The sequence below is a fragment of the Oryctolagus cuniculus genome, chromosome 5 (genome assembly GCF_051225735.1).
Source record: "Oryctolagus cuniculus isolate XC-2025 breed Fujian yellow rabbit chromosome 5, ASM5122573v1, whole genome shotgun sequence".
Lineage (NCBI taxonomy): Eukaryota > Metazoa > Chordata > Mammalia > Lagomorpha > Leporidae > Oryctolagus > Oryctolagus cuniculus.
This window is the reverse complement of record NC_142871.1, coordinates 5,275,747-5,293,479: the sequence shown is the minus strand read 5'-3', so window position 1 is coordinate 5,293,479 and position 17,733 is coordinate 5,275,747. Positions and strand designations below refer to the sequence as shown.

At 39.5% G+C, this 17,733-nt stretch overlaps 1 protein-coding gene across 19 annotated transcripts in view; it reads left to right on the top strand.

Annotated features, from left to right (window-relative positions):
- Positions 1-17,733, top strand: part of QKI (QKI, KH domain containing RNA binding) — a 167,277-nt gene that overhangs the window by 64,006 nt on the left and 85,538 nt on the right. For all 19 annotated transcript variants that reach the window (XR_011388429.2, XR_011388427.2, XR_007923130.3 and 16 more), the window contains one exon: positions 14,512-14,628. Coding sequence is in view for 16 of the 19 variants with exons in the window: in XM_051855180.3 (XP_051711140.1) it covers positions 14,512-14,628 (117 nt within the window). In the remaining 3 variants the exon portion in view is untranslated. The remainder of the gene's footprint in view (positions 1-14,511; positions 14,629-17,733) is intronic.

The window sequence follows — 17,733 nt, the reverse complement described above, 5'->3', positions numbered from 1 at the left end:
ATACCCCACACTCTGTCACACAGTCACAGGATTCCCACAGTCATCGTGCACAAAGCTCCCACAATCACAGTCTCTCTGTCCCGTGAACCTGCTCTGTCTACAGAGAGAGCAGAGTCGTTTCCAGAGCCAGCTGCCTGTGTGTGTTCTGGCTTGTCATTTTGTGCCCCTGAGCCTGTGATAGGGTGAGAGGATGGGGACAGCTCACAGTCCTAAGTGTGTACCCAGCCTCCTCTCAGCCCTCCCATACAGACTCAGTGTAAGTGGGAATTGCAGAATTTTTTCCTCTGGTAATATTCCCTCATTGTGTTCATGAGAGCCACTATTGCCTCTAGTTTAGTCAAGGTGGTGACTTCTCCCCACCAGTTGCTGGTGGCCTTGCGGAGGAATGGGGAAAAACATGTGGTTTTCCTTTGCTGGATTAGGTGGGTACCATACCCCGCTTATGGCTGTAGGCAGACTCAGACAGTGCATTCCACAAAGTTCTCCCTCATGTAGTATCAACAGTTGCATGGGCTGCCACAGTCTGCCTTAACCTCGCTCTCAGAATCTGGTGTTTCCTCTAGCCTCTGGCTGCAGGAGTTGTGGGTGATGTCCCTGCTCACTGCTGTAAGTCTGCGCTTTCCATTCTGCTCCTTGGTGTGTTTCTTTCTGTAGAATTTCCACTGCAGGCTTCTCTCCAGTTCTCTCCTTTTCTTCTGCTATATTCCCCTGGTCGTCATCAGCATGTCTTTTCCCTATTCAGCCGTGTTCGTCATGAATGTTTTAAATGATTAACAGCAGTGAGAATGCTAAACATGAATTTGTGTTTTATCTTGCTGTGTGTTTACAGTCTTTGGAAGAGGATAAAATATACTGTGTTAGATATCTGAACTCTAGATTCAATCAAGGCGATCTAGGATTTAGGATGCTTATCTGACATCTCTTGTATTATGTCGACACTATGATATATCCACTAGAGAACATTGTTTTGAGGAGTAAGTGACCTGATACATGTGATGTGACCAGTATAGAAGCTTTTTAGTCCTTCAGTACTAATCATAAAACATCCTCCAGCATACTTAGTACCACCCTTGCACTCATGACACTTCCATGTTGAAATGCTAAGTGAAAGTAATTGTTTCATTTCCATGATATCATTGACTTTGTCCTTTGGGATTCTTTCTGAGATCATTCACTCAGCTTACCACTTGAAAAATTTCGGAACTACATTAGTTCCTGTTCTGCATATAATTTATTATTCAATGATTGCATCCCTTGCATTTTTTATGTGCAATTTACAAAAATTTTAGTTATTTATAATTTATCATGTGATGGTTGATATACCTTGTAAAATGATTATCATACCCAAGGTACACATTCATAACCTTACACAGTTCCATTTCCATTTAAAAATAAATGAAAACACTTGGCTACCATGCTGTACATTAGCTCTCTCAGATTTATTCATCTGGCAAAATTGAAACTTGAGCCTTTGATCGGTGTGTCCGTGTTGCCCTCTTCCCCTACAACTACTATTTTACTCTCTGCTTAACTAATTTAACTTACTTATTTTTAAAGATTAGGGGAGTAGAGGTGCAGAGATATTCTATCTTCTGGTTCACTCCCAGATGGCCACAACACCATGGGTTGGACCAAGCTGAAGCCAGGAGTCAGGAACTCCATCTTGGTCTTCTGTATGAGTAGCATGGACCCAAGTGCTTGAGCCAGCACCTGCTGCTTTCCAGGCTTAGCAGGAAGCTGGATTGGAAGCAGAGTAGCCAGGACTGAAATCTGCATGTTAGTATGGCCTAACTAGTGGCTTAACCCACTGTGCCACAACACCCACCTCAAGTTCAGCTTGTTTAGATTCCACATGTAAGCGAGCTTATATAGTATTTGTGTGTGGCTTCTAAACATAGTGTAATGTCCTGTTCATCCATGTTGTCAGAAAATGGAGGATTTCCTTTTATATTACTAAATAACAGCATCACACCATACCACACAGCATCACATCTTCTTTATCTTTCATCTTGAGAAGGACGTTTCAGTGGTTTCCATATTTTGACTGTTGCTAGTAATACTGCAATGATCATGGTGGTATAGATGATTTCTTCTGAAGTAGGATTGCTGAATGTTATGGTAGTTCTGTTTTTAATTTTTTGGGGCCCTCTATTGATTCCTAATTGTTGAACTGATTTATAGACCTCCTTCTATAATCAAGAGTTTGCTTTTCTCCATACCCTTGCCAACAGTTTATTATTATTTTTGGTCCTTTTGATCATAGCCATCATAATAGGTGTGAGATGATACCTCATTGTGGTTTTGATTTGTGTTTCCCTAATGATTTGTGATGTTAAGCAACTTTTCATATGCCTGCTGGACATTTGTATGCATTCTTTGGAATAATGTCTGTGCAGTTCCTCTGCCACTTTTTTTTCTAAGCATTTCTGCTTTTTTTTTTTTTTTTTTTCTCCTGACAGGCAGAATTAGGCAGTGAGAGAGAGAGAGAGACAGAGAAAGGTCTTCCTTCTGTTGGTTCACCCCCTAAATGGCTGCTACGGCGAGTGCTGCGCCAATCCAAAGCCAGGAGCCAGGTGCCTCCTCCTGGTCTCCCATGCGGGTGCAGGGCCCAAACACTTGGGTCATCCTCCACTGCCCTCCTGGGCCACAGCAAAGAGCTGGACTGGAAGAGGAGCAACTGAGACAGAACCGGCACCCCAACTGGGACTAGAACCCGGGGTGCTGGCACCGCAGGCGGAGGATTAGCCTAGTGAGCCATGGCACCCACCACCTGCCAATTTTAAAATTGCATTTTTTTCCCTCAATTGAGTTGTTTTGTGTAGTTTTAATATCCTGATACGTTTTGCATATAAACCCCTTACCAAATGTATAGTTTGCAATTTTCTCCTATGTTATGGGTTCTCTTTTGTTTTGCTTCCTTTGCTATACGGAAACTTGCTATCTTGATACAGTCCCACCTGTTTATTTTTATCTTTATTGCCTCTATTTTTTATGTCAAATCTAAAGAAATTCATTGCCGAGATCCGTCTCTTTAGAGCTAAATCCTATGTTTTCTTCTAGGAATTTACAGGTTCAGATCATACATTTAAAATAATTCACTTTTACTTAAGTTTTGTGTGTGGTATGAGGATACATTTTCATTTGTTTGTGAATATCTGGGTTTTGCTGTTGTGGGCACACAACACCAGTTGTTGAAGAGGCTGTTCTTTCCCTGCTGCGGGCCAGGCTGAAGCTAGGAGCTAAGAACTCCATTCAGGTCTCCCACATGGATGACGAGGGCTCAGGTACTTGGACCGTCTTCTGCTGCCTCCACAGGCACATTAGCGGGGAGTTGGATTTGAAGCAGAAGAGCCAGGACTCAGTCTGGCGCTTTGATACAGTATGCTGTGTTGCACCACAATGCGGACCCTCCCCGGTACTGTAGTGGGCCATTTCATGGTTTCCTAGGGTTTATAAAATCATGTCATTTACAGACGCAGTTTAATTGTTTGCTTCCCAATTTGGATGCTGTTTATTTCTTTTTCTTGGCCTGATTGCTCTGACTAGGGCTGCTAGCACTGTGTTAGAACTGCTCAGAATGGGCATTCGTCTCTTGTTCTTGGTCTGGAAAGCTTCCAGTTTTTTGCCATTGAGTGTGATGTTTACCATGGGCTTTTCTGATGTAGGCTTCGCTTTGTTAGCCACATGCCTTCTATACTGACTTATTAAGAGTTTTTTAATCATGAAAGGGAAATTTTGTTGAATGCTTTTTCTGTATCTGTTGAAATGATCTTAGTGTTTTTGTTCTTCCTGCTGTTATGATGTATTTTGTTTATTGGTTTGTGTATTTTGAGCCACCTTTGTTTACATCCTTCCCAGGAAAAATTCGCTCTTGATCATGGTATGTGATCCTTTGATTTGGTTTGCTAGTGATTTGTTGATGGTGTTTTTTAATTTACGCTCATCAAGGACATTGGCCTTTGGGCAATGGGTAGTGGTGCCTTCATAAGGTGAATTTGGAAATGTTCTGTCCTACTCAGTCTTTGGGAAGAGTTTAAGAAGGATTGGTGCAGAGCCGGCGTTGTGGCGCAGCGGGTTAAAGCCACGGCCTGCAGCACCGGCATCCCATATGGGCACCGGTGCCGGTTCATGTCCCAGCTGCTCTGCTTCCAATCCAGCTCTCTGCTATGGCCTAGGGAAGCAGTAGAAGATGGTCCATGTCCTTGGGCCCCTGTGCCCGCTTGGGAGACCTGGAAGAAGCTCCTGGCTCCTGGCTTTGGATCAGCTCAGCTCTGGCTATTGCGGTCATTTAGGGGAATGAACCAGTGGGTGCAAGACCTCTCTGTCTTTGGCTCTACCTCTCTCTGTAACTCTGACTTTCAAATAGGTAAAATAAATCTTTAAAAAAAAAAAAAAAGATTGGTGTGGGGCCAGTGTCGTTGCACAGTAGGTTAATCTGCTGCCTGTAAAGTCAGTATCCCACATTGGGGCACTGTTAGAGTCCTGGCTGCTCTGCTACCAATTCAGCACCCTGCTGATGTACCTGCGAAGGTGATGGAGGATGGTTCAAGTATTTGTATCTCTGCCACCCATGTGGAAGACCAGGATGGAGTTTCTGTTTCCTGGCTTTAAGCCTGGCCCAGTCATAGCTGTTCGGACCATTCTCGGAGTGAACCAGCAGATGGAAGGTATCTCTCTCTGTCTTTCCCTCTCTGTAGCTCTGCCTTTCAAATAAATAAATATTTTTTGTTTGTTTGTTTGTTTAAAGAGTAGAGGTAGGTGAAGGAGAATTGGTGTTAATTCTTCCTTTAAATGTTTGGTGGAATTTACCTGTGAAGCCATCTGGTTCTGGGTGTTTCTTTGGAGGCTTTAGATTATTGATTTTAGTCTCCTTAGTTAGAAGCCTGTAATGATTTTCTGTTCCTTCAGTTTCAGTCATTGCAGGTTGTATGGTTCCAGAAATTCATCCATTTCTTCCAGGTTATCAACTTCTTTGGTTCATAATTATTAACAGTAGTTTCTTTGCCATTAATTGGAGTATATCCTCTCATTTTTTTATTTTACTTGGGTTCTCTTTTCAAGTAAAGGTTTGTGAATTTTGTGTATCTCTTCAAAAACCAATTGCTTTCATTGATCTTTTCTTTTATACTTCCTAGTTTTTCTAATCTGTTATTTCCTTCCTTCCTTCCTTCTGTTTAAGCCTATAGTATTTATTTCTTTTATTCTTTTAGAAGATTTATTATTTTATTTATTTGAAAGAGTTACAGAGAGGTAGAGACAGAGAGAGAGGTCTTCCATCTGCTGGTTCACTCCCCAGATGGCTGCAATGGCAGGAGCTGTGCCGATCCAAAGCCAGGAGCCAGGAGCTTCTTCCGTGTCTCCCACTTGGGTGCTGGGGCCCAAGGACTTGGGCCATCTTCTACTGCTATTCCAGGCAATAGCAGAGAGCTGGATTGGAAGAGGAGCAGCTGGAACTAGAACCTGTGCCCATAAATGGATGCCAGCGCTTCAGGCCAGGGCTTTAACCCACTGTCCCATGGCACTGGTCCCCTTATAGTATTTATTATTTTTAGGCAGTCTCCTATCCCACCAAAAAAAAAAAAAAAAACAAAAAAAACAAACAAAAAAAAAAAACAAAAAAAAACACACCTCTAGGAAATTTTCACCATAGAATGAAAAGTCATTATAGGTTGAAATTAAATTATCTAGGATATTTGGGCTCAGAAATGTTTCAGGTTTGGGATTTTTTTTTTATTTTGTTATGTTAGTTGAGCATCCTATAATTTGAAAATCTGAAATCTGAAATGCTTCAAAATCTGAAATTTTTTAATGTCATGCCAGCAGTCAACAAATTTCAGATTTCAGAGCATTCCTGATTCCAGCTTGTTTGTGATTTCACTATAGAAATAAATTTTAGTTTCTTCACTGTGCTGTACAGTATGTGTAGCAAGATAAGGGTGCATGACTTCAAGACACATGCAAGTCTTCACAAGCCATGTGGTGAGGATGTCAGAGTTTGGTACAGAGTACTCTGAGAACCTCTCTTTGGAGGAAGGAAACTGTCTTGGAATCAAAGAACACAAGGATATATTGGGCGATAGGAAGAATTTTGACTTCTTTGGTGGGAGGAAAAAACATTAAAAGTATCTGCTACTTTTACAAAACCATGTCAATTGCATGTTGCTGGAACATAAGGGTAATAGCAAAAATAAAGGATTAAAAGACAGTTTGAACACTGGTATATAACATTTTCCATCTTATACTCTTTTTTAAAATTTATTTATTTATTTGAGAGGTAGAGTTACAGAGAGAGAGGATAAGACAAAGAGAAAGGTCTTCCTTCCGTTGGTTCACTCCCCAACTGGCCGCAACAGCCGGAGCTGCACCAATCTGAAGCCAGGAGCCTGGTGCCCCTTCCCGGTCTCCCAGATGGGTGCAAGGGCCCAAGCACTTGAGCCATCTTCTGCTTTCTCAGGCCACAGCAGAGAGCTGGACTGGAAGAGGAACAACCGGGACTAGAACCCATGCCCATATGGGATGCCGGCGCCGCAGGCTGAGGATTAACCTGAGGTGCCACGGCACCGGCCCCACATTTTATACTCTTACATATGTTTCCCTTCATTTTTAATTTTAGTTGGTTGAGATTTTTTGTGTTTTTTGTGTTTTTTTTTTTTTTTTTTTTTTTTTTTTAAGATATATTAATTTGGGAGGTAGAGTTACAGAGAGGCAGAGAAAGAGAGATCTTCCAACTGCTGGTTCTCTCCCCAAATGACTGCAGCAGCCGGCTGGAGCTGGGCTAACCAGAAGCCAGGACCCTGGAGCTTCTTCCAGGTCTCCCACCTGGGTACAGAGCCCCATCCACCTGGCCATCTTTTGCTGCTTTCCCAGACTTATTAGCAGGGAGCTGGATCAGAAGTGGAGCATCCGGGACTTGTACTAGTGCCCATATGGTGTGCCTGCACTACAGATGGCTTTACCCACTGTGCCACAGTGCTAGTCCTTTTTGTGTTCTTGATTGTTATTTAGCTTCTAGAAGGAATAATTACCAATTTCATTCGTTGGAATTTGTTCTGAACACTTTCAGCCACTTAATTACATCCTACCCAAAGGAGCAAGCTTTTGGGTATCCACATTTGTATTCCACAAATCCCACTTTTTGGTTGCAGGTGGTAACCAGTTCCCTTTGTTGCAGCTGCCTTTCTTGCATAACTTTATACAGAACCTTTTCTGAGGGTACTACTTATTACGCATATTTGCCGCTAACAGAGTGTTTCTAAAGATCTAATGTGAAAGGTTTTGCCGGATAGTTCCTGTAATAATTATTGCATAGCACATATTTCTTTGAGAAATACAGTACTTGAGCACTTATCTAGAATTAACATGAAGGTAGAAAAGGGACGAGGGGTTTGTTTACCCAAAACCCACAATACATTTTCATATACTGATTGTTACTTTTAATAACAGTTGTGTTGCTACATAGTCAAAATCCTCTCATCCTACAGAGAGAGGCTCACAAGTGTTGACGTGATTAGAAGTGATTCATTTTTTAATCTGCTTATTGAATAATTTCATCCACAAATAGACATACTCTTATGTGTTTATATTTCATGCTTGCCATGTTATATATATATGATATAATATAAGGTTTGTAAGCTATCTAACTGAAATCACCTTAGAAATAATAGATGTAATATTTTTAAAAGATTGTCAGAAAGCAATTAAAAGAATTTCATGTTATAAAAGTTTTTATTTCCCCTCAGAAAATTTTACCCAGAGATTACTTTAATAGTTTTGCCAAGTGTTCTAATTTCCTTATAGAAATATTGTTAGTTATCCATCATCCTATCATAGTGTCTCATAGGAGATTTTATCTTTAAAAAAGTTAATGGGCAGAATTTTTTCATTCTTCACACTTTGTCATTGGGAGAAAGCTATTGTTTCTTTATAAAATGAAATGAGTAGCAATATTAATCATCAGACGTTTGTTCTTTAGGAATTAACTTGCCATTTAGCAAAAATATAATTTTAAACCCCAGAAATGATCCAGATTTAAATAATAGTGTTAATTAAAATCATTTTTTCCCCTCTTTTTCTTGTTCTGTTCTTTTGGCCTCTTATTTATTTATTTATTTAAAAGGCAGAGAGGCAGAAGCAGAGAGAGAGAGAGAGAGAATCTCCCACCCCCTGGTTCACTCCCCAGATGGCCACAATGGCCAAAGCCAGAAGCCAGGCACTTCTTTCTGGTCTCCCACGTAGGTGCAGGGGCCCGAAGACTTGGGCCATCTTCTACCGCTTTCCCAGGCCGTAGCAGAGTTGGATTTGAAGTGGAGCAGCCACTAGTACACAGTGCTGGCTCCCTCTTCTGGCTTTTAAAGTTGCTCTTAGCTCAGACTGTTTGAAATTATTTTCTTTGAATGTGTTCTGACATTGTTTTAATTGAATGAAACTGCAGAACTGGCATGATAAATCAACATAGAATAAATTTTAATGCAAGACAAATGATATTAACTTGGAAATTGGTTGCACAAGACAAAGCAGCTGCTATGATTAATTTTTTTTTCATTCTCTACTTGCAATGTTTTGAGAAGGGTGACCTTGACAATTCAGTTGTCTTTAGAATCTTGATGGTATGTACTTTAACATACTTGGAGTATTATACTCTGTTGGTTCTTGAGGACAGTAACAATTGGTTCATTTTTAAAGTTAGGAAAATTTTATCACAGATTTAATGTTTTGGTTTTAGCTTGCTCAAAATGTTTTTATTTTAAGTAATAATTGTGATGGTTAATTAGCTGTGGTTTAAGCTTTGTAGTTTAGACCAACTGGTTTAACAGGTCGAAACAAATTATGCTGATTATTTGATGTACTAAATAATATCCAGTCGTAAATAATATTTAATGTACTAAGTAATCTCCAATCACAATGCACTTAATCACAGTATACTTTGCTTTTTTTTTTTTTTTTTTTGAGTTTGATGGTTGCCTGTACCTTGCCCAGTCTTTCTGTTCCTTTTATTAAGGTTTAGTTATTTTTTTTGAAAGGCAGAGAAGGAGTGCGAGTGAGTGTTCTTCCATCTGCTAGCTCTTTCTTCAAATGGCTACAACTGCTGGGGCTGGGCCAGGCGGAAGCCAAGAGCCAGGAACTCCATCTGGGTCTCCATCGTGGTTGGCAGGAGCCGAGCACCTGGGCCTTCTTTTGCTGCCTTCCTAGGCACATGAGCGGGGAACTAGAAAGGAAGTGGAGCAGCTGGGACTCAAACTGGAGCTCAGAATGGACACTGGCATTGCCAGCAGCAATTAACAGCCTTAACCTGTGGTGCCACAAAGAACGCCACAACTTTGCATTCTTTCCAAGCGTATTTACAAAAGTTGGCCATATGCTTTGCTGCAAAGCCAGCCTAGAACACATATTAAAGGACTAGTGTACATAGTATATTTTCTGATGGTAGTTCTGGAAGCTGGAAATTAAAAAAAAATAAAGATAATTAGGCAGTTCTTATGTTTGAAATGGAGAAAATACATTTTGGGGCTGTTGCTGTGGTGTGGCAGGTAAAGCTGCTGCCTGCGTTGTCCACATCCCATGTGGGTGGCAGATCGAGACCCAGCAAGCAGCTTGACTTCTGATCAGCTCCCTGCTAATGTGCCTGAGAAAGCAGTGGAGGATGGTCCAAAAGCTTGGGCTCCTGGACCCATGTGGGAGACCCAGAGGAAGCTCCTGGCTTCAGCCTGGCCCAGCCCTGGTCATTGTGGCCATTTGGAGAGTGAACCAGTGGGTGGAAGATCTCTCTCTTACTCTGCCTTTCAAATAAATAAATGGCCTGTGTCTGTAGTTATGCTTTTGAAGTTGCCTGGCTGTGGACATTGATGGTGACTGGGTCACGTGCTTTTATTGTCCCGCGGGTTAGCCCAAGATTGTTGACATGGGAATAATAGGCCTCTAAGATAGTTTGACCAGCTAAGACTGACATTAGGCTTTCAACTGATACATCATTCTTTTCATTTTATTGTATTGGCATTCTTCCATTATATGGTGTTGGCCAAAGTAAATCATGGTGGTAACATAGATTCTAGAATTGGTAGAAGGTACAAATTTACATTAGCAAGAAGACAATGAGGCGTGACTGGTATTGTTGCGTAGCATGTGATGCCTCTGCCTGGGATGCCTGCATTCCATATGGGCCACAGTTCATTTTCCTGGCTGCCTACATTTGATCCAGGTCTTTGCTAATGGCCTGGGAAAAGTAGTAGATGTTCTAGGCACTTGGGCACCTACCATCCACTTAGGAGACTGGGATGAAGTTCCTGGGCTTCTGGCTTCGACCTGGCTTAATCCTGACTGTTGTAGCCATGTTGGGAGTCAACCAACATATGGAAGGTTGATGACTCTATCAAATAAATAAATAAATCTTAAAGACAATGAAGGATTGAGAATTGATATATTTGAAGTTAGCCTACCATAGTGAACAAAAACAAAATGGATTTCTTTGAAAAGACTAGAAGAATGATCCAGAAAAAGAAATGTTGATAAACTATCAGAAAAAAGAAATATGATATCCTTACAGTTCAAGCTTAGACTGTAGATACATTTCTGAATAAATACAATTTAACAAAAAACTTGTCACAGAGAAAACTCTAGGCCTAGGTGGCTTTTACCAGTTCTATTTAAATGTTTAGATAAGAAATAGCAGTGGTCTTACTCATGCTCATCCAGAGTAGAAAAAGAGGCTAGAATAATCTTCATGCTAAAATCTAAGAGGCATATTTTGAGAAAAAATGTAACAGGTCAATTGCATTCTTGAATGTAAATTTTAAAATAATTACCAAATGTTAGGAAAGTGAATGTAGCAATTTGTAAAATAGTGCATCTTGATCAACTTTAGTTTATTTGAGCAATTTAAGATTAGATTGACATTTTATTTATTTATTTTTAAAGATTTATTTATTTATTTGTAAGTCAGAGTTACACAGAGAGAGGAGAGAGCATGAGGTCTTCCATCGGCTGGTTCACTCCCCAGTTGAGCAAAACGGCCAGAGCTGCATCGATCTGAATCCAGGAGCCAGGAGCTTTTTCTGGGTCTCCCACACAGGTGCAAGGGCCCAAGCACTTGAGCCATCTTCTACTGCTTTCCCAGGCCATAGCAGAGAGCTGTATTGGAAGTGGAGCAGCTGGCACCTGATTGGGCACCTGATATGGGATGCTGGCACTTCAGGCGAGGGCTTTAATCTGCTGTACCACAGTGCTGGCCCCAAAATTTTATTTATTTGAATGGAAGAGAAAGAGACCTTCTGTCTTCTGGTTCTCTCCCCAAATGCCTGCAACAGCTGAGAATGTGTATCTTCAAAATCAGTGGATTACTTCTTGAAATCTGGAACAAGTCAAAAATGATACACATTTATTTGTAGTGAGCTGGAGATGTATTGCCAGTGTTATGTAAACATGAGAAGAATTAAAGAAAGATACAAAGTTGGGATAGAATTGTCATTATCTACATGTGATAATGATTATTTACATAAGGAATTCAGAAGTACCTGCAGAACAGTATGTATATCATTGAAAAATGAACAAGGTTGATAAAGGAAACCTAATTATGTGTTTGTACACAAGGAATAGAAAGTGAAGTTCAGAAGACGTAATAGGAAAAATCCTACAAGTTATACCTTTTTTCTTTTCAGTTTGAGAAGCAGACACAGAAAGTCAGACAGAGCTCTCCTTATTCATTCCCCAAATGCCTACAACAGCTGGGACTGGGCCTTCATTCCCAGGAGCTGGGAACTCAATCCAGGTTTCCTTTGTGGGATGTGGTTGGCAGGGACTCAAATTAGTTGAGCCATCCTAGCGTCTTCCCTGACAGTAAGAGGTAATTAGGAGCCAGAACTGGGACTTGAACTTTGGCACTCTGATGGGTAGCATAGGCACCTTAGCTGTCATCTGCTGGATCAAATGCCTGTCCCTTGAATTATATCTTAACATAAGAATTTAAAAACTATCAGAAAGATGCACATTCTTGAGTGAAATAAAATGACCTAACTAAATGATACTTTGTGTTCATGTTTCAAAGACTTTTTTTTTTTTTTTTAATTTATTGATATATTTGAAAGGCAGAGTTAGAGACACAGTGCTGGCTCATTCCCCAAATGGCTGGGGCTAGATCAGGCTGAAGTCAGCAGCCTGGTACTCCATCAGGGTCTCCACTTGGGTGCAGGGGCCCAAGGATGTGAGCCATCTTTCACTGTTTACCCAGGCTGGATTAGAAGTGGAGCAGCTGGGACTCAAACTGGTGTCCACTTGACATACATGTGAAAGATGTGAACAATTAAGTTTAACAAAGATATTACAGAAGAGTATGTTTGATATTATTGGGGTGGGGAAAGATTTTTTTTAAACAAATGCAGAAAACATGAACTGTGAAGAGAAGGTTGATACTTGAACTTTAACATTAAAAATTTAGACAAGCAAGCATTTGACTTAGTGGTTGAGAATGCCAGTATCTCACATCACATAATGTGCCTGGTTGGATTCCTGGCTTCCACTTCTTTTTCCAGCTGCCTTCCAGAGCAGAGCCTAGGAGGCAATAGGTGATAGCTGAAGTGATTGAGTTCTTGCCTCCAAATGTGTGGGAATCCGGAATTGAGTTTGTGTTTCTGGTTTCCAACTCCTGGCTCTAGTTCCCATTGCCTGACAACTGTAACCAATATTTGAGTAACCCATAGATGGCAGTTCTCTTCAGTAGTCTCTCTGCCTCTCAAATAAAATAATAGTAATAGTAATAATAATAATAATAATAAAATCTTTCCAGTCATCGTAAGACACCATTAAAGGAGACATGAAACCACAGGCTGGGAAAAGGTATATGGTATACTTGTACTCACAAAGTAAAAATCAGTAAGGAAAGGACACAGTAGAAAATAGGAAACTTCAGATGTACTTCAAAAGGACTTCTGAAATGACCAGTCCACCTAAGAAAAAAATACTGGACTTTATTAGTAATCAGAGGGATGTCAGCATGGTAACAAAGTAACATGGGCCATAAGAAGTGTTAGGAAGAAGATGAAAACAAAGTTCTCATCCTCTTTGGGGATGCAGATGTGTACCATTTTTAGAAAGTAGTTTAATACTGTCTACTAAAGTGGCTTAGTTTTTACATTACATCACATTCTTTTTTTTACCTCAAGGTCAGTCCCTTTTCCTGTTCCTTTATCTTGATTGTACTGGCTTTTCCCTTTTAGAGCGCTTCCTAAAGTCTTTATTTATATTTAAGTTTGAAGCAGTGGAAGTTTTTTTTTTTTTTAAGATTTATTTATTTATTTATTTATGTGAAAGGAAGAGTTATATACAGAAGAGGCAGAGAGAGAGAGGTCTTCCATCTGCTGGTTCACTCCCCAGATGGCCGGAATGGCTGGAGCTGCGCCGATCCGAACCCAGGAGCTTCCTCTGGGTTTCCCACATGGGTGCTGGGGCCCAAGCACTTGGGCCATCTTCCACTGCTTTCCCAGGCCATAGCAGAGAGTGGATCGGAAGTAGAGCAGCCGGGACCTGAACTGGTGCTCATATGGGGTGCCAGCACTGCAGGCGGTTGCTTTACCTGATATGCCACAGTGGTGGGCCCCTGAATGTTTGAATGCAAGAAAAGGAAAGTGCCTAGTTGACTAAATAAATAAATAAAAAGCACCCATGGGTTTTTGTTAAACTGATGGTAACCAGTCATTTTTTTGAGTCTTTTATGCAAATGAAGAAAATTTACTTTTCAGTTTCAAAGTTAGTCTATTCTTCCTTTTGGCTTAAAAGAAAACTTGTGTATATAAATACTAGAAATTTCTGTTGAGGGATGATGATAATTTTTATATGATAATTTATATCACTGTCCTATTCATGAGAAGAGTTCAGGCTCTTGATAAAAAATAGTACAAATTAAAGGCAGAAATGGAAAAGAGAAAAGAACATCATGATGCCGATATAAAATTTTGCGAAGAATTGGTTGAAAATCATGTGCTCATTTAGCATAGGGTGGAATCCAAATTTGAACATCAATGTTTCGGTGTGTAACTCAAACTTGTCTGTCAGCAATTCCCTGGAAGTTGATTTGTTAAGTAAATAATACAGAACCCCACCACCACCACCACCACCACCAAGGATTTCCATAAAAGTAGTGCAATTGCTATTTAAGAAACAGTTGGGTTTTATAGGAAGGATTTGTGTTCTTGAGTGGCATCTGATAGTTCATCAAAATCTTTACTGTATTCTGGTTTAGATTACTTGTTGATGGATAGTTCAATATGGTACCTGTCTTAGCTATACTGTTGCTGTTAATTCATAGTCTATATTAATGCATATAAAAGTTTTGTGCTAAAACATGGGTGAAACAATAGTGATACTCTATGCTTGACAAGAAATTCATAAGGGCTGTAGATGTTATTAGAATTTAAAGAACATTTAACTTAAGTAAAAAGGAAATATACATGCATACCTTAATATAATTTTGGGAGCTGCAAATTCTAGCAAATGAATAATTTGTGGTGACTTTTTTTTTTCTAGTTTAATTTTGTTGGGAGAATCCTTGGACCTAGAGGACTTACAGCTAAGCAACTTGAAGCAGAAACAGGATGTAAAATAATGGTCCGAGGCAAAGGCTCAATGAGGGATAAAAAGAAGGTAAGTACTTAAAAACAGGTTGAATCTTTTTGTGAATAATATACTTAAACTTTTCCATCCTGATACTAAAATATCTAGGTATTTTATAGATGCAATAATACTGTATTCATAAATTTAAACTTTTATTTATTTTATTTTCCCTTGTTAGTCATCATTTTTCACTTAGTGAAATAAAATTCAGTTCATCGTATTAATTTTTGTATTTATATGTGAGAAACTACCAGTTTGGAAAGTAGTCCTACTATGATGTTGTGAATATATAAAAATATTGTAACTAAAAGCTTGAAAAGTTGAAACAAATGATTTGAAGATAAGAAGTTTAGGGGGAAAAGCCTCAGTAATGTTGATTATCTTTTTTTTTTTTTTTTAAAGATTTTATTTAGTTTATTTGAGAGTTAGGTTTACAGACGGTGAAAGGGAGAGACAGAGAGAAAGGTCTTCCTTCCGTTGGTTCACTCCCCAAATGGCCACAAAGGCCAGAGTGCACTGATCTGAGACCAGGAGCCAGGTACTTCTTTGTGGTCTTTCATGTGGGTGCAGGAGCCCAAGCACTTGGGCCATCCTCCACTGCCTTCCCAGGCTATAGCAGAGAGCTGGACTGGAAGAGGAGCAGCCGGGACAGAACCGGTGCCCGTGTGGGATGCCAGGACCTCAGGCGAGGATTAATCTGTGCCATGGTGCAGGCCCCATGTTGATTATCTTTAAATCTATTCTTGTCAACAGAATTTAAAGATATTTTAATGGATGTGTGTGAGTTCTCTTTGAGAATTTTTAGATGTTTTCTTGACATTTTTATTAGCATCTTTAAAAAAGCATATTCTGAATCTGCCGTGTGGTAATCTTTTCAGGTAATCATGGCTGTGAAGTTCTAATTTCCATATTTGAACTTAGGTAGCATTGGCATTAACAGTACTAATTTAGTTGCCTGTGGACAATGAATGATCTCTTGACTTCTACAGGACAGTTTTCACCAAAAGATTAACATGTATCCATTAAACAAGTCCTTGAGCTCCTATTAAAGCTGTCATTTTGGACCTTCACTCACTCACACAGACTAGGATTAGAGCTTGGAAACACAGTTAGACACTTGAATAAAGATCATTTTCTTCTGTTTTTGACAGAAGAATGGAATGATGAGAGTTAGCTCTGCAACTAGATTGCTTGGATTTGAGTCTTGTTTCTAACAATTACCAGCTTTGTGACCTTGGACAAATGACTTAATCTTTCTGAGCTTGTATCATATAAAATAGGAATAGTAATGTCATTCATCTGTGATTGTGGTGTGAGGATTAAATGAGTTGTAAAGCACTTAGAACAGAGTTTGACACATGGTGAGTGATCAGTTAATGATTTTTTTTTGTAAGTTTAGTCTTAATACTAGGTCAGATATTCTGTTTTATTTTTATATTCATATGATCAATTTTCTTTGTGTTTTAAATACCTCATACTCTGACAGCTTTTCTTTCTGTTTCTTCAGTGGTTAGTACTTCCAAATTCTGTGTTGGTGTCTTTGTTCTTTTTTTAAGATATGTTTTATTTATTTGAAATGTGGTGCTGGGGTGAGGGGTAGAGGAAGAGAGGAGAAAGAGAACTCTTCCACCAGCTGGTTCATTCTCCAAATGGCTGCAATGACCCAGGCTACCTTGTTGGTCAGGCAAGAGCTAGGAACCTGGAACTCCATCTGGGTCTCCCACATGGGTGACAGGGGTTGAAATACTTGGGACCATCTTCCAAAGCCTTCCAAGGCCTTTTAGCAGGGATTGGAAATTGAAGAGCTGGGACTAGAACTGGCACTCATATGCAGGCTGTGGCTTAACCTGCTGTGTTACAACATCAAGGCTTTGATTGCTTTGTTCTTAACCACAAATAGAAATACCTTACACATTTTATTTATTTTTGTTTTCTATCTACCACTGACTTGTGAAATAAAGAAAGCTTAAAGATCACACATAATGTAAGAAAAAATAGTAAAGATATCAAAAAATGAAATTTAGCTACAGATTACATTTATAGTTTTATTAGAATGTTTTAAGATGTATTTGCTTTGGACATAGCAAGTTAATTTGAATGACTGTTATATGTTTGGTATTATCCTGTGAGAATCCTTTAAAGAATTTTTGTATAGATTGTAACTCCAGGAATGTCTTCTATAATCTTATTAAATCATTTTGGTTCATGCTGTAGTTATTCTCGTGTGCTTTTAAAGTGTTAATAAGAGTAGGTTAAAAATTGAAAGTATTGTCATTTGTTGCTTATTATTTTGGGAAATAAAATACCAGAGTTGTTGATGAAAGTAACAAGACTGAGGTATATTTCAGGAGTGATAAAGAAAAAGTCATTTGGCTTTAATCTTTTTTTTTTTTTAACTTTTATTTAGAAAATATAAATTTCCAAAGTACAGCTTTCGGATTAACAGTGGCTTCCCTTCCCCCCCATAACTTCGCTCCCACCTGCACCCCTCCCTTCTGCTCCCTCTCCCATTCCATTCACATCAAGATTCATTTTTAATTATCTTTATATACAGAAGATCGATTTAGTATATATTAAGTAAAGATTTCATCAGTTTGCACCCACACAGAAACACAAAGTATAAAATACTGTTTCAGTACTAGTTATAGCATTACTTCACATTGGACAACACATTAAGGACAGATCCCACATGAGGAGTAAGTACACAGTGACTCCTGTTGTTGACTTAACAATTTGACACTCTTGTTTATGGCATCAGTAATCTCCCTAGGCTCTAGTCATGAGTTGCCAAGGCCATGGAAGCCTTTTGAGTTCGCCGACTTCGATCTTATTCAGACAGGGTCATAGTCAAAGTGGAAGTTCTCTCCTTCCTTCAGAGGAAGGTACCTCCTTCTTTGATGGCCCCGTTCTTTCCACTGGGATCTCACTCGCAGAGATCTTTCATTCCCCCCCCCCCCCCCCCCCAGAGTGTCTAGGCTTTCCATGCCTAAAATACTCTCATGGGCTTTTCTATAGAGTTGTCAACATATGTACAAGCTAAGAATGCTAGAAAAATCTTAATTTACTTTTAACAAAAGTGTTATAAAAGAAATGCCATTTGCTAGCATGAGTCCTTGACAAGACTGGTAAACTCAA